We start from the raw sequence: 17,143 nt of genomic DNA, 5'->3' as shown, positions 1-17,143 counted from the left end.
ATTTTTCCGCAGTGACTCTCACTTTTCGTCTCCCTCTCAACTCTCTTCTCACACTCTTTCCTACCTTGCTTCATTTTATTTCTTCAATCCAGCTCTCACTGATTTTCAACTTAGCCTTTTGTTTCTCACTTTCTCAAATGCTCGCAGTTCAGCACGTCGCCGCACTGCTCGGTGAAATAATTTACCGCACGCAGTGCTCCTGTGGATGATTGAAGCGTAATTAGACGGCAGAGACAGTGGATGCCAACGGAGGTGCTTGGGAGCCGGCGCTAGTCAGATGGTCCGTCTCACTCTCACTGGCTTTGCCCTTCAAAACTATCACTTCTGCAAAAGAGCAGGGGGGGTTGTGCTCAGCCCTGCCAGAGATAACTACACTGCGAGTGATTGTATCTTTTTTAGGCACCATCCTTTTCCTTTATTGATGTCAATTAACCTTTCTTTAAGGTAGAAAGTAGAAAAAAAGGCATCTTAGGTATGTTGAAACAACACTGAAAAACATTATCATGGAAAAAGTGTTGATTCAAACTTCAAGTAAACAGAAAGATTTAAATATCTTGTTTGATTATAAAGCAGCCCCTGGTGCTATATAAATACTGTGAGAGTATCAAAACATTCAATCAACAGATAAAGACACACAGTCCGAGTATGAGAACAATATTGGTTGTTTTTTTTTTTAAATTAAAGGCATTAAAGTCAATATGTTGTAGCAGAAACCCCAAATACAAGTATGAACCTGAAAAATCAGCATGGAAAATGAAAATGAGTGAGCTCGGTTCACTTGAACTCAAGATAAAGTCACACACCAAGGGAATAGGGAATCAACATGATGCCAAGGTGCATCATCATACCTTCAGGGAGATGTATGTATAATGAGGCAAGAAAGACTGTATGGAGAGCATGATTAGCTTTGTGCTTCACAGTCTCTCAAAGCTACACTGTCAGCATGGCAGTATGAAGCTACAAGTGCTTGTTAAAAGATAAAACTACGAGTGAAGGAGTGGAAAAGAGTGATGTATATACTCAAAATGCTTACGTGCTGACTTGCATCATTCCGATACTTACACGCTGTATTCAAATGTGAAGCATGGTAGACAAAAAATATGGCAGGAAATGAGCTGCTGTGAATGACGATAATCATAAGGATGCCCTTGTCGATGGCAGGGGGAAAGTGCTGATCACCACACTGTGTTCTGACACCATATGCTTTGTGAATAAACACTGCGGCGGTTGGGGGAAATGGCGTCGCATTCAAGGTGGCAGCATTGAGCGGAGAGTTGAGTGATGCTGCTGAGTGAGCACCTGTATCCCAAAAGTATGTCCAATTATCCTGCTGTACTCACAATACAATGTGTTTCCCTTTACATTCTCCTAAGATTTAACCAATGCTTCAGGTGAGGGCAGGCTTCGCTAGGCTAGCTGTTGTCAGCAACCAACTGTAACAGCACCGTCAGCCATCCCTTTGATTATCGCCCAGAGGTCACCCTGTGTTGAGCCGAACCATGAGGTCCTCCTCGGTGTCAACAGAGCTAAGGCGTCAGAGGAGTCACCTTTAAAGGATAATAAGAAGACTGCTGACTGACTGCAGACCATCCATAGGGGAGATCCATGCTTTTCACATGAATATAAATTTAATATTGACAGGAAATCTTCCCCAGGAGAGAGGAAGGAAAAGACAGCAGAAGAGACGGAGCAATTGAAAGGGTGTGAGAATAAATGAGAGAGGGAGAGAACCGAACACTCCGGTTCGTTGCACACCGTTAAACCATCTGAAGCATCCGTTGGTGACTACTGGTTGATGGGCCAGTGTGAGCACTGTGTTATCATAAACATTTGAGATTCACTTCATGGAGGCACTTTAATGATGCTTTTAGCATAATTTCCCCACTGTAATGTGAAGTGAAGGGCATGCAGCTCCGTTGTGCCTGCCTGTAGCCTCTGTGAACCTTATAAATATTGGTTATTGGAATGAGGGTAGTGATGGAGGCCCAGTGCACCATAGGCTTCAACCCCACTGCTTTAACCAGGTGAAAACTCTCAATAACCAATCAATCAATAATTGCTTTGTTTGACACACAAGTGACAATAAAAAAAGTTCATTGTATAACATTTTGAAGCAATGACAGTGTCACATTTGTTGATTTAAAGATTTTCTTGTCTTTTTCTGAAAATAAATATATAAAAAGATTATTTTTTTAATATAAAAACAATTTGATATGCTAGGATTCAAAATAGAAACCAGAAAGGAGTTTTACCTTTGAATTAAAATAAAACAGTCCACATTCATCTTCACGAGCAAAAATAGCGAGCGTCAGTTCCAAGTTTATATTGGCCCTAATGTGTATAATATCAAAGCGTGGTGTAAAATGCCTGTACCCATAGGATGTTAAGAGTTGTTTGCTAAATCTAAGCTGTCCACAGAGAGAGCAAAAAACAAAAAAAAAAAGTAGAAAAGGACAGCTTTGTTTTCATCCGGGCTGTTATCAGCAGAAGCCGACTGCAGCGAGAATAGGGAGGGACGATTTCCATAAAGACTGGCTGTTGTCTGAAAGCAAGCAGCTGTCAGGCGGAATTACCTCTCTGACACAGACACCACAATCGAGGGCGCCCTTCCCATAATTCAGTCTGATTGGCTCAAGGGGAAAATGGCAGCCTGCGGAGAGTGAGGCGAGCGGCTGGTTGACAGCTTTGCATCTGCGAAGCTAGACGCGGCGTTTACCTCTTATTATTCTGTCTGCTCGACGTGTCAGTTTTCACAGCTCGGAAAGCTACCTGAACAAAGTGACATAGAGGATGGAGCCCACTGTGTGAGGAGGCAAAAATGTGTGTATAGTCAATATATAGCTCTCTCTCACGTACACGTACACACACACACACACACACACACACACACACACAGACACACACACACACACACACATAAAGAGAGCTGGGACAAATAATTGGTGCAACAATATAAGCTCCTTTGGAACTGAATATTGATATATTCTCCAAGTTTTTGTTAAATGTATGCATTATGATGAATATGAAATTAATGAAACAGCAACAATTGTGCAATCCGAGATCTAACCATTTGACAGTAAAGCAATTTAACTCTTAATTTCAATGATGACACGTGTTGATACGTGTTGCTGACAATGTTGTCAGAGCAAAGCGTGCTATATACTTTGATGTCACGATGTATATTCCTGCCATATACAGTAGACCAAATTGTTGGATATATTGAACCAGATTAGTTAAATTATTTAGTGCATTTTGGTAAATGTGCTCATTTGCAAAAGATCCACACCACTCTCGTGTCTTTTAAGCCTGGGGTTAGAGCTTAGAGGCGATTGGCTTAGCTTAGCATAAAGGCTAGAAAGAGGTAGAAACAGCTAATCTGGCTCTCTCGAAAGTTCGAAATGACACTGAACAGCATTTAATAAACACTTGTTCTCGTTTGCTGTAGCCTAATCACCTTCTGTGGCATCCAACATTTTGTAAGAAAGCGAAGAAGCAAATCACCCAGAATGTCAAAGAATAAATTGAATGTAGGTAGTAACATGTAACATGACTAAAATCAAAAAATGTCAATAACTTACTTTGTTATTTTATCTTTCTGAACACAATGTGGTCACAATATAAGTCCACAAAATGACACACATCAACAACGATGTGGATAAATATGCTAAAATACAAACATTCACATGTTGGTATTTGCACACATTAAGACAAGCAGTTTGATGAAAATATATACAAATACATGTATTTGTTGTGAATATACACAAATAAATAATAGGACTGTCCAGTTCATGCACAAACCTGCGCACACACACGTACATTCAGATAGACACATACTCCACACCTACACTAAGTGCTCTTATCTGTGACTTGTGTAGAGGTGAGTGACAGGAAGGGAGACGCAAGGGGGGGAAGTGTCCTTTAGGTATCTTAATTATGGTTTCTCTCCTCCCTCTCGCTGTCACCATCCCCGGGGGAGGGCAAGACAAAAGGAAGGCAATGTTTCATCTCTGCTGCCTTGGTATTTCAAATTCCAAGGGGAGTAAGGGGAGAGAGACAGCAGGGTGTTACATCGGAGGAAGAAGAGGAAATCAAGTGACACTTCCCGTTTCCCTGCTTCTCTCTTTTTGCCTCCTTTGCAGCTGTGTTTAAAATACGCCACCTTAATAAAAGCGTTTTAATGGCGTCAAGCAGGAAAAAAAGGCGCAACTTGATTACTGTGACAGTTTTATTTAATGAGCTCAAAGCCTGTGGCTCTGACTTGTTATTTGTTTATAACTTTCTGGTGGAGAGATATATGTGACAAAATGGAGCAGGGGGAGAGAGAAAATGAGGCTGAATGCTCTTATTGTGGAAGTCATCTGTGGTGTTAGCAATCGTCTTTGTGATTTATACCTTTCTCAGTGAGCACCTGGGTTTTTCATCTGGCCCCACCTGGGGAATGCTGCTCCACCATGACAGAGAGGAGGATGTCAGAGACACCTTTGCGAGCAGACAGAAACAAAGACAGCCTGCTGTTAATTATTGATGGGAATAAATTGTACTCATTGGATGTTTGGCAGGAGAACACATGGTGGATGTGAATACAAATGTGTTATGAATATGTGTGTAAAGAGAAAAAACGGCATCAAGCAAAAGAGAAGGGGGTTGGAGAGAATGAAGAGGGGGTTCGGTGGAGAAGGAGGAGGAGCCGGTAGAGTGATGGGAGTGATACCTGGTAAAGAGACATCAGAGAGATGCAGAGGGAGTCTATAAAAGCAAACTACTCCTTAATGTCTCTCACAAGTGTGATAAAAGCACAGAGTTGCGGCACAGATTGCTGGCCTTTCCATTTGTGTGAACAGAACAAGGAACATAAAAAAACCCCGAAACTATTATACACATATGGTAATAGAAAATTATTTTGTCAATGTGCCCACACACATACCTATGCAAACAAACATGCTGGAAAAGGTCAGCCCTTTTGTTTTGGGACACAAGACCTCTCATGAAAATATTGACCGAAAAAAAGGGAGCAATGCAAAGTGTGGCCTTAAAATTAGATGGGCAAAGAGCACGGCTTCTTATCTGTATTCTGAGAGCCTGCCCTCTTATAAATATTGGAAGAAGGACACTGGTGGGGGAGAGGAAACGGCCAAATGGTGCATTTGAGAAATGGCACACCTGAGCACCGCATGGAATATCATCTCCTCCTGTCAGATCTCATCCCATTTGATCAAAATAATTGCCACCTTCATCGTTATCATCAATTCTGTCATCTTCACTGGCGCCATCACCGTTCTCCATCTCATCAGGGCTTCTCTGGCTTCAAGGGGGGGATTTCTGGATCAGATCAAACGCGGACCATCGCTCGTCTGAGAAAATCACTCATAGTGTACCCTCGTAGTCATCAGCATATTCATTGCTTTAATGCCACTGACATTTTGTTCACCTACTTAAATATTCTGACACCAGAAAATCTTCAGCTGGAACAAAAATAGCCTGGTTTAGCCATGCAGGCTCGTCTATCATAGATGTCCAGAGAGAGAGAGCCTGTGCTTTAGTCTGTGATGATTCTCTCTACAGTCGGCAAGAGAATCGAACATTTAGAAAAGAGGGCATTACAGTGGGGATGCAACTAACGAATAATTCTATTCGATTAATCGGACGATTATTTTCTTGATTAATCGCTTGGTCTCTGGAATTTCAGAAAATAGTGAAAAATGTCACGACATCTCAGTTTCAGTTTCTGAAAGTCTAAGTCTATAGTCTAGTATTTTAATATCTTATTATGTTGGTCCTAGTCCAGATATTCAGTTTAATAGAAAATCATTAGATTTGAGGGTCTGTAAAAAGCATTTTCTACCAATTTTGCATGAATACTGACTAGCCATGAATCGATTATCAAAATAGTTAGTGGTCGATTAGTCAACCAATCGTCGCAGCTGTACACCACAGATCTTTTGGAGTATAGCTAATGTTGTTTGTTTTATGGTATGATAAATTGTGTTTTTCTTAACTTATGTTTCTTTTATGTACACGTCTAAGAAAATTTCCCACTGCTTTTCCAGGAGACAATGAAGGTTTTCTGACTCGGATTCTGATTCTGTTAGGCAGGTGACAAAGTGCTAAAACTGACAGACAGCCATACATGCAACAATCAAAATTCAGTCAAAATCTTAAAGTTCCCTTATTGTAAAAATGGATATGACTTTTCTTAATTAAAAAGCAGGTTGAAGTGCTATAAAACTACTGTGAAATTATCAAAGTGCTCAATCCACAGAGAAATGCACACAGCTGGTATTCAGAAACCCTGCCTTTAAACGAGCCGCCAGGACTTCTGTACGGTTGTGGTGACACAGAAATATACTGAAAAAGAAAAAAAACTGTGTTTGAACATTTAAGCATGTAAACGTTCTAGAAGAAACCCAAAATACAAGTACAAATGTGAAAATCAGTTTGATATGTGATCTTTAATATACAAAACATGGTTAATGTTAAATGGTTAATAGTCTACATATACTGCAAGTGTGTTTTACTGTTTTCCCTTAAGCCATTACTCTCAGTGGGTGTCAATGTCTGTCAACCTGACTCCATTGTGCTCACTCGGGCCGTCTTTGTACTACTAAAACAGCTTGTCTCATCTGCTTCCACTTGAGTGGGCTAATAATGCTGCACCACATAGGACAAACGCCTGGTCAAACTTCAGCTACAGCAGAGCAAGCACACATACTGGCAGCCAAGATGGCTTGCCATGGAATAATGGCGCACACACACACACACACACACACAGACACACACACACACACACACACACACACTCTCTCAAACATAACTAAGTTCACGTAACCACTTGAAACAAGGGACCACATGTGCAAACAAAGTCTCGATCCTGGATTGTATGAGACTGCAGCTTTGCCCTGTCACAGAGTGTGTCAGTAAGATAAAACAGACCATGCACCGCAGTCGCCTCTTAACTTGTCATCTAGCCACACAAAGGCAGTTACAAGCCCACATTCAAGAGTCTTCTCATATTAGAGTGAACAAGTTTATCATTAAACAGCAAAGCTCCGAGGAAAATGAGTTTCTATAAAAGTGTGTTTATGGACAATACAAAACCAGTTTTGGGGAGCTTTCAGATCCATCAATGTCTAGTTAGTGTAGAATATAAAATCCCTGGAACGAGCTTGCAACACACAACAAAGTGCTAATGACAATGTGAGAGGAAGTTGCGATGCAAGCTTGTTTTTAAACACTTCTTACCTTGGCCATTTGGGCCTGCACCCCAGTGGCTTTGAGAGAAGACACGGCCTTCTGTGCTGCAGCTGGGCTGTCAAAATCCACAAAGCCATAGCCTGGAGAGAGAAAAGAAGAGAGGGAGACAGGGAAAGAAGAAAAAATAAGACATGCATTAGTAAAGAAAAAATGAAGGCAGATGACTAACAAGGAGAATGACAGGCACTTGGTAATTGTAGCAGTAATAGGTTGGTAACATGACTACAGAGGCTGCCAGTTCTCATATCTGGTGAGCACTACATTGTTTGATAATTAGCGACACTGACGTTCATAAGGGGATGCTATGCATCTTAATTAGTAGCATGGATGAGCGATTTAGTAATAACAAACCCTGGCAACCTACCCACCTCCACCTCCACACACATACACAGATGCAAACACACACACATACACACACAAACACAAACACACTCACTTTTGCACAAACAAAAAACACACAAGCACTGAGTAGCGTGCAAATCAAGAACAGAGCATCAGTGTTGCAATTCTGTTGAAGAGACATTCTTATTTGAGTCCATAATTGAAAGTCCATGATTAACAAATAATACACACATGCTCACACTCCCATACACAGAGACGTGTCAATTAATTCTTCAGGCAGTTTTCACTTGTTCAGCCTTTTGATTTTCAAAGACTGTGAAGTTGGCCGGCCCACATAGTGTTCCTCAACACACGGCACATTAACACAACCCCATTACACAGCCTCCATAATCCTCTCCCTGGTAACAAATCTCTCAAAGGTTGACAGCATACGAGAAATGCTGCCATTTCTCTCTGTCATTCTTTAACTCCATCTCTCTTACATACACATGAGCACTCACTTATATTTCAATCGCAGCCTCTCTAACCACCTTCTGACTGTCTTTGTCCCTCTCTGTCTCTATAACCCCCTCCCTCTCAATGTCTCTCTTCCTAATATTTTTCCTGACATTAACAGCCACCAGTCGCCATCTGGAAATTCATCACTGGAGGAAAGCAGAGGGAATGAAATTTGCGGCGCAGATTTATGAGTTATTGTGATTCGACGTTCTCCGGGATGTATCGGAGACGGAGGTCACGTCTGTGTTAATTAAAATTTGGTGGCGGATTAAAAGCAGTCAATGGTGCCCTATGATCCACTGTTTCAGAGGGAAAGTGTAATTAGAAAAGGATAATGGGTGTGAGGTGGGGGGAGACTCGCCGCTACCATTACCTCTTCAACGGTTATATACAAACACGAAGTATGAGCACACGCATACAAACATGTAACACCTCACTTTCACACCATGTGCTTTTCTCACACAAACATCTCACTTTCTGAGATTTCCTGGGTGTGTGACTGTGGTGCTGGCAGTGGTGGTGAGGGGTCATTTTCCTGTTGGATGACGGTGAAAGAGTGTGGAGTAATGTGAAAATCATAACCTGTGGCGGAAGAGAAATCGAGTGTGAGGACTGATTAACGGCCAGCTGTTAGAGTGGGGCTGGGAGGGGCGGGTCTTTAATTGCGGAAAGAGCCAGGCGAAAAAGATTCAAATAGCGGTGACAGTCGGTAAAACAGAGCCCTTACCCTTTAACAATTCTTAAAAGAGACTGCAAATAGACAGTGCATACAGCCGTTTTATTACATGATAAAGTGATACATTAGCTTATTTAGTCAGGATTTAAAGAAGCTAAAACTGACCAACATAAGCATATTAAAATGTATTTTAATTATGGGGGTCGGTTCAACCTAAATTGAAAATTCTTCCTGTCTTGCCTTCACTAGTATCTAGGGATGCTTATAGGCATGCTTATAGTTTAGAAGATTTTCATTTTTGCAGGTTGAATTCTTTTCAGAGACAGTGTCCCTGTTACTGTGGACAATCCACAGACCACACTACAGATGGGTGACCAAACACCAACATAAAGTGTCTTTGTAAGATATCGGGTCACCATAAACTAGTATAACAGCTTCAGTGTGCCTGTACAGTCACTGGATCTCTTTTCTCTCGTCTTGGAGAGTGCTGTGTAAAGGGCGATCCAGATGGAAAGTGTTTTTTTGACACTTGTTTCCCCAGCCCCCTTGGTGGAGTTTAATCGCCAAATCCCCTTCAGTCTATAACATTTGATCAAGGCCACCTGTTTCGCTCTGAGCTTTGTTTCACCATCGGCATATGCCGGGTAAAATCAATCAATCTATACATAACTAGAATTACCACATCACGCTTTGCCTCTGCCAACCATTCATTCATCTTCAACCGCTTGTCCCTGTTGGGGTCGCGGGGAGCTGGAGCCGATCCCAGCTAACATCGGGCGTGAGGTGGGGTACAACCTGGACAGGACGCCAGTCTATCGCAGGGCATATAGAGACGCACAGAGACAGACAACCATTCACACCTATGGGCAATTTAGAGTCATCAATTAACCTGCAACATGCATGTCTTTTGGATTGTGGGAGGAAAACAGAGAACCAGGAGAGAACCCACGCAGACACCGGGCAGCCGGGATTCAAACCGGGAACTCTCTTGCTGTGAGGCGAGAGTGCTGACCACCACACCAGTCAACTTGAACTTTACATCCATGTCTCACTCATATTATATATGTTGGGAAGGTGAAACGTGGACGCTTCACACAAATCTTCAACCTGGCAGCACAGAAGATCTATACGATAATCACAGTTTCAAGGTGGACACTCAAGATTAGTGTCATCAGTTCAGTATCAGACCAAATGTTAAACATGGTCACAATTTCCACTTCTGTTCCTTTGAGTTACGGTGTGGTAAATTGACCAGAAAATATTTTTTTGCAGAATATCATGAAGTCACAGTTAAGTTGACTTTAGACGTTTTGGATATAAAATGTCATCACTTCATTATTTTATGCTATTAGACATTTGCGTTAAAATGTGTGAGTTATAGCCAAAAATGTGTTATGTGAGGTCACAGTGACCTTGACCCTCGGTTCTAACCCTTATCCTTGAAACCAAATGGATGTTTGTGCCAAATTCAAAGAAATTCCCTCCAGGTGTTCTCAAGAGTTGGACAGACGATGTACGGACATCCTGAAAGCAACATGCCTCTGTCCAAAACTACTGTATAAACACATTGCAGTTTTCTTTCTGTACCTCCTCATTGAACCTATGTGAAATACATCTTTGTCCAGTGAATTCATATCAGTCAGCAGAGGAGAGTTTGTCTGGCCGCTATCCTCTCAGCTCCTCAAAGGGACGTTTCAATGGAGGTCGGAATGGCTGACTTCTCACTTATGATATGTAATCCCTGTCACACATCACTCCAAATTCTACCGTAGGTTTTTTCCGGGTGTGATCTGGCAGCTGTGAAGTCTACAGCATGTGATCCACACCATTGTTATACTAACTGTTAAGTGACATATTCAGTGTTTTTCCTTGTTATATATCAGTGTTTCCCTCTTCACACTGAGATGGAATAGCGAAAGTAACAGGCATACTGTTTTTGAAGTTACATGTTACTGTTGAATCTTTTAAATGCAGTTTTCATTGCTGTGAGCGACACAAACAAAATGTCATTCAGTTGCACAGGAAACTCAACAAATTCCCTGCATTGTTAGATACCACCTGAGGTAAGTTCTTTGTTGTAATTTGGGTGAACTAACCCTTTAAACACATTGAAATATTGACAGATATTGTATTCTCTTTAGATCTAAGAATATTAAAAGCACATTAAGAATACATGAAGAGAACCAGAGATAGTTACTGTGGCCCTCTGGGCGATGGCTTGTTCTCTTTAATAATCAAACTAATCCAATGGTGGATACCTGGGACCCCCAATTACAAATTTAATATTCACCCACTACCACCTGGAGTGCACTTATCAAACTTTCATCAGGATGAGGATTTTAGAGAATGCTGACCTATATTCAGAGAGCTCTGAATGGAGGAGGATGTGAGGGTAAGGTAGAGAGAAAAAGAGCGAGAGAAAGCGTGTGGGCAAAAGAAAGGCAGAGTGAGGAAGAGGGTTATTTGGGGTCAGCTGAACTGACACTAAGCTAGCTGCAATAGATCCAGTTAGCTCTTCCCCTGTGCAGTTATTGTAGCCAATATACGTATGATGATTTTATGATGTAGAATGTTTGATCTGTAGCAACAGGGTAAAACTGTTAAAGGCCTGTTTGGTTGGAAAATAAAATAATAATTTAGAGACATGGAGATGACTCAAGTCTCTATTTGTGCTTTTATCAGGCAGAATGGTCGTTGTGTGTGAGTGTATGTGTGAGCTACTCTGCTTCAACACTTGTGAAAACAATTTTCAGTGTGTATATATATATAAATACATATATATATATATATATATAAAGTCAAACTTTAAAGTTTGGTCATTATAAGCACAGTTATAATTTGTTGTAACAGAATGATTCATTTTGACATTGTTTCTTAGACAATTGCCTTTGTCTTACTCTATAGATAAATATATTATTACCTGGCAAAATAATCTTAAAACTATCAGGATACCATCAAGTGGCAGTGAGAAAATGTGTTTTTATACTGTAGGAATAGGTTTGTATACTTTTGTTGTTCGTTGGTCACTAAGCAAAAGAAAAAAGTCTATTAAGCTTTGAAGAAGTTGCAGGGTCAAGAAACGCAATGCTGTCTTTAAGTCACATATTTAAACTTCACAGATGAATCTACACACTATGCACGCAGAAGAATGTGTTTTAGCAGCTAAGTACACGCTGTACTCCTGTTGTATTCAATGCGGATACTCTAGAGTTACCAGCTCAAGTGGAATGCAGAGGGCAAGGTGTTGCTTTGAAGCCTCTGCAACAACACAAACAGCCAATCGATAGCTGTCACTTAAAAGCAGCTCAGCTGATAATGCTGCAGCTGCACGCTAATGTGCACACACGCACAGGGGCTCAAGCACACACATGCAATATATCCAACACACACACTGTATGTACAGACACACAGACTGTATCTATGAGAGGAATAGAGAGAACATGAGCTGCCATATCATATTTCCTGGTCTGGCAGGGAGCCTGTCAAGATAAACAGACCATCTTCAATCAGCTGGATGGTGCTACGCTACTACTGCTTTTACACTTCCGTAGCCCCGGTGACTGTGCTTGTATGAATGTGTGTGTATTAGGCAGGGTGCCCCTTACAGAGGTGTGGAACTACAGCAGATGCCACCTCAGGCTACGCTCCACGCAAAAGTCTTCAGTGGAAAGTGGAGATAAGGGGCTCATTACAGTACATGTATCGACGTATCAATCACCCATGCATCATCCATGCATCATTCATGCGCCGTCAAATTATGCTAATCCTAATTACTTCTGGGGAAATTACCATTTTTTATCTGCTAATAGACGGGATTGTTTGGGGTTTCCTACCCACTATATCCACCATCATTCCCCAATATTTCCATTTTTCACATTCTAATATTCACGGCTAATGTTCCCATTTTGCACAGCATACAATGGAATAATAATGCCCTAAGTATGAATAATGAATCAATGACAAGCCACTGAGCATTACAATGGTGTACAGGCCAAACAGTGTAATTGTTTGCGTCCTTGTGAGTCATCAAGAGGAGTTCTGAAGCTGCTGTTGCACACGGGTGATTAATCATTGTGGTTTCATGTATGTTGATAATTTATACTTTGCATGTATAAAAGTAATTATGGTTAATGGAGGAGATAGATGCACCACACCATGGACAAATATGCATAACAATGCCTATAATAGGATTTTTATGATTCATGGTACAGCCATAGTAGTTATGTTTCACACTGTATGTGTATTGTTCTGGACTTCCAGCTGCAGGTGTGTTCAAATGCCCACATGGGACTTCTAACTTCTTTGTCTTTGCATATTTGTGATTGAATAGTGCATGTACAGTTGTATGTAGTGCTGAAAAGAAGATTCAATTCATAGATTTGTTCATGATTAGTTAATGAATTGGTGAAAATGTTGAGGATTGAGTAGCTGTGTGTCATTCATGATCAAGAAAAAAATATATCAACCTGATTCTCAAATGTGAGGTCAAGGGTGGCAGCTTAAGAATTGTTTTTAAGAATTGAGCCTATAAGCTGGTAGAAAATGTGAAAAATAAGTTTCAAGAGTCCAAGGCGATTGAAATTGATTTTTTTTGTCCAAAACCCCCCAAAAAATATTCATTTAACAAAAAAGAAAATATTTGATTATTATATAATATTTTTCCTGTAATAAATTATTAAAATGGTTGACTATTATTTTTTATGACAGTCAATCGATGGATTGTTTCAGCACTGGTGAAGTTTTCAGGGCTGTTTTTCTCTTTTAAATCACTGTGAGTACTGTTTGGGTTATCAAATGATGAAGCAGTCACCCAGGGCCAAGGGAAATTGTGAGTTATTGTCTCTATTTTCTGAACTTTAACAGACTTACTAATTAAAGTATTAAAAATAGATGAATAACATATAAGAAATAATTGTTAGTCACAGTGACACAGCTACTTGAAAGAAGTTTTTGTTCAGTAAATTTCTGTCAGTCAGAGGAGGAAAGCTTGTCCGACTACTATCCTCTCAGTTCCTCAGAAGCTGTACTGCTGACAGGACTTCTGAGGACTGCAGGGCGGGAAAAAAAAGAAAGTTTTGTTTCCGACATTTCCTTACAGAAACATTTCGGAAAGAAAACTACATACATGAATGAAAAGGAGCTGTTGAAATATTCTATTGCTTGTACATTTATAGATGTCTTCGCTTAATTTAGGGGTTTGACCACCACCACCCACCTGCCCTGCGGGGGGGTTGAGGGGTGGATTTGGGAGACTGCGGTGAGCTATGCAAACACTGAGGGGGGTTTTAAATAGCAAGATGGCATCCATGACTAACTGTGGCCAAGCCAAGACCGCCTTGGTCGCACTCCAAACCCAGAGGAGAGCATCCTCACTGGGACTGCATTCCTCCGTCCATTTATCCTGCCTCACCAGCGGCTGACGGATGATAAATTTTGTGGCAACCCTCCACTAAACCATGCGGTTGTGTGTGAATGTGTGTCTGTGCCTTTGTATTTCTTAAAAGGGTGTGCTTGTATGTGACCTCGGATTTTGTTGTTTGTGTGTGTGCATGTTAGGGTACGTGAGTAAACAGGGGAAGATCATAAAAGTATCTTTCAGTCGAAGGATACCACAGAAAACATCTGCAATGCTTTTTTTTTAACGTTGCATATTAAAATTTGGAAAATAAACTTTAGACCACATCACCGCGATCACTGCATTGACAGCACAGAGAAGTCAAAAGGCAACATTTGTCCAAGGATGCTACAGCCTCATCTACATCTGAAATCCTATAAAATAAACAGCCATCTGCAAACACATTTGCAACAGCTCGTAATCCACACAGTGTTTCTGCACGCACGGAACTAAAGACACATAAGGGAGATGAGGTAAAATTCACCTAAACATGCAGGCAAAAACACATGAAATCTTGTTCATTCACCCAGAGACTGCATCTTGTGGAACTACTCCAAATAAAGATTCCTCATTTACTTGTCCAGTGTCCCCATCCTGCCTGCCTTACGCTTGATGACAATACCCATTTGTTGTAAAATAACTCTCACAGAGAGCACTTCTATATTAGACACAGGCGAGGAGATAGCAGTACAGGCAATTAACTTATCAACCCTGCAACATGGATTTATAGCATGGGCATTTGTCTCGGGCTGAAGCAGCCAGCTTATTGGCTGTATTGTATTTCTTGTCATCTTCTCTCGCAGGTGTAGGAGTGTCCTTGTCTGGGAGCTGCAGAACTAGATCTGCAAAAGGGCAAAGTGCCAGGGCTTAGGGCCAAGGGGGCCACTAGCTCATTGCGTCGAAGACAAACTGTACAGGAGGTTGAAAAGACTAATTCCTCATCCAATATCTGTGCACATGTTACAGGTGTAGTCTATGCAACAGCAATGCACCTACAGAACCGATGCATATAGTAACAAAACTACTGGTGGGATGGAACTGTTTAACATTCATGCAACCCTGATGCTAGCAACGCATTTCCTCCTCTGTTAATCTTTAGAAATATTACATTGAATGCCAAATCACTGTGTGAAGTGAATCTATTCTGGATACTCTGACGAGGGGATGAAATGTGAAATATGTAATTATTATCATCAACATTTTCAAAGGTCAACTATTAAAGTATTTCACCATATGGGTTCACAATAATGATCTACTCTCCACTTCAACACTCCTTTCATTTTACTCATCATCATTTATTTCTTTTTTCTAGCCTCTTTCCTTTGTTCCTTAATTAATTCATCTATTCACACTCATTAGCTATAGCACATCAGCATATGGCTTCTACTACATTAAAAGCAATGAATTCAGCAATTGAGAAGCTATTTAAAATATGTGTGTTAGAATACAGATCTACAGTTACATTAAAATCCAAGCTGTGGTGCTAAAAAAAAATTGTATCAAGACAAACGGAGTCTGGTTTCAGAGACCTAGCTTCTAGCATTACCTCTGAGTTCTCTGGAGAAAAAAGAATATCTTCGTAGACCTGAAGAGGCTTTTAAAGATAGCATTCACAGATTCAAAGAATATCTACTCATTGCTGACTCATGCACTGATTTAAAGTAGCAGAACATTTTGTGGAAGGGAATAAAAAACAGTCTGATAAACTGTGCAGTTACGGTCTTTATTCAGATCTGTAATTGACATCGCTGCTCATAGCTCCATCAGCTCCATTGCTTGTTAAATCGCGAAACCTGATGCATTTGGTACAACATGTGAAGAGCACTCATGAAAGGTTTGAGACCTCAAGGGTGTTAATTACTTGTCAAGAGGTTGTTAAAACAAGACCCGTGGTAAAAACACTGAGTGGCTGTACAGAACCCCTACACCAATATCTCGAAAAACACACTCACACACACACACACAGACTCATATATGCAAACCAGTATGTATATTCACACACATGCTCTCACACTTATGACTGTACAAGCAAACACAAACTAAGTAAATGCCAGTATACACACACGGCGATAGGCACACAACTACGCATGTTAACATTGTGTATATTCATAGCATTAGAAATGTGAGCGCACACACACCTTCACACACACTCAAGTTAGAATGTCAAACAACCTTGAATAGATGCTCATTACGGTACCCGTTGATGTGAAAATGCCACAAGCCATATAAGTAGATTTTCACACCAAGAGCAGGTGCAGTCCTTCTGTCATACTTCTCTTTCACTTCACTTACAGAGTATTTTAAAATACATCCACTCCCCTCATTCCAACTATACCTGGAGATTACCAGTTTAATCATTCATGCTGGATGCCATCTTGTTTGCCACCATGTTATCCCCATTAGAGTGTCAGAGAATAATAAGCAATGTAATCACATCAGCTACTGGGCCACCAGCGAGACGACAGGGCAGGCCAAATATTTGAACAAAGCCGGATCGATGGAATTCAAGCGCCCTTGTAGCCGTAGAAAATCTCCAGGTAGAGACGAACACCAAAATCTGGACAAAGACAAAGTGTCCCATTCCCCTGAACAACTACAGTAAGCAGCGCATTTCTTCTCTCTTGCATCGGTTAGTCATTCATGAGGAACGGCCTGGCCACCCCCAGCTAGCCTTCTTTTTCATTGCAGTTATGATTTATGCCTTCCTTAACTAATCAAGGGTATGATCATTAGTCAGGGGATGTGCAAGAGGCCAGGGCCTTGGCAGGTCATTGGATGGTCGTATCTCTTACTGTGGTTCTACGGGTTAGCTCCAACATAAAAGATGACTAAGGGTACGCCCCCCTCACCTTCCATCAGTGCCCTTTGAGGCATTTGTCAACAAACAAGACAAGAATGAGAGCTCTGGGATGTGTTGCAAAATGGATTGAGCTAATGACTAAAGAAGAAAGCCACTGCGGTGACAAACATCTGCAACAGAT

General features: G+C 41.0%; 1 protein-coding gene across 5 annotated transcripts in view; it reads right to left on the bottom strand.

The window, feature by feature from the left end:
- Window positions 1-17,143, bottom strand: part of LOC310955661 (RNA-binding motif, single-stranded-interacting protein 3) — a gene marked incomplete at both ends in the record, with an annotated part of 278,373 nt that overhangs the window by 123,800 nt on the left and 137,430 nt on the right. For all 5 annotated transcript variants that reach the window (XM_083925620.1, XM_083925623.1, XM_083925621.1 and 2 more), the window contains one exon: window positions 7,240-7,331. In XM_083925620.1, coding sequence (XP_083781746.1) covers window positions 7,240-7,331 — 92 coding nt within the window. The remainder of the gene's footprint in view (window positions 1-7,239; window positions 7,332-17,143) is intronic.

This window comes from Echiichthys vipera (genome assembly GCF_963691815.1).
Source record: "Echiichthys vipera genome assembly, chromosome: 13".
In the NCBI taxonomy this organism is placed as follows: Eukaryota; Metazoa; Chordata; class Actinopteri; order Perciformes; family Trachinidae; genus Echiichthys; species Echiichthys vipera.
Note: the sequence above shows the minus strand (reverse complement) of the source record. Positions and strands in the feature narration are given on the sequence as shown.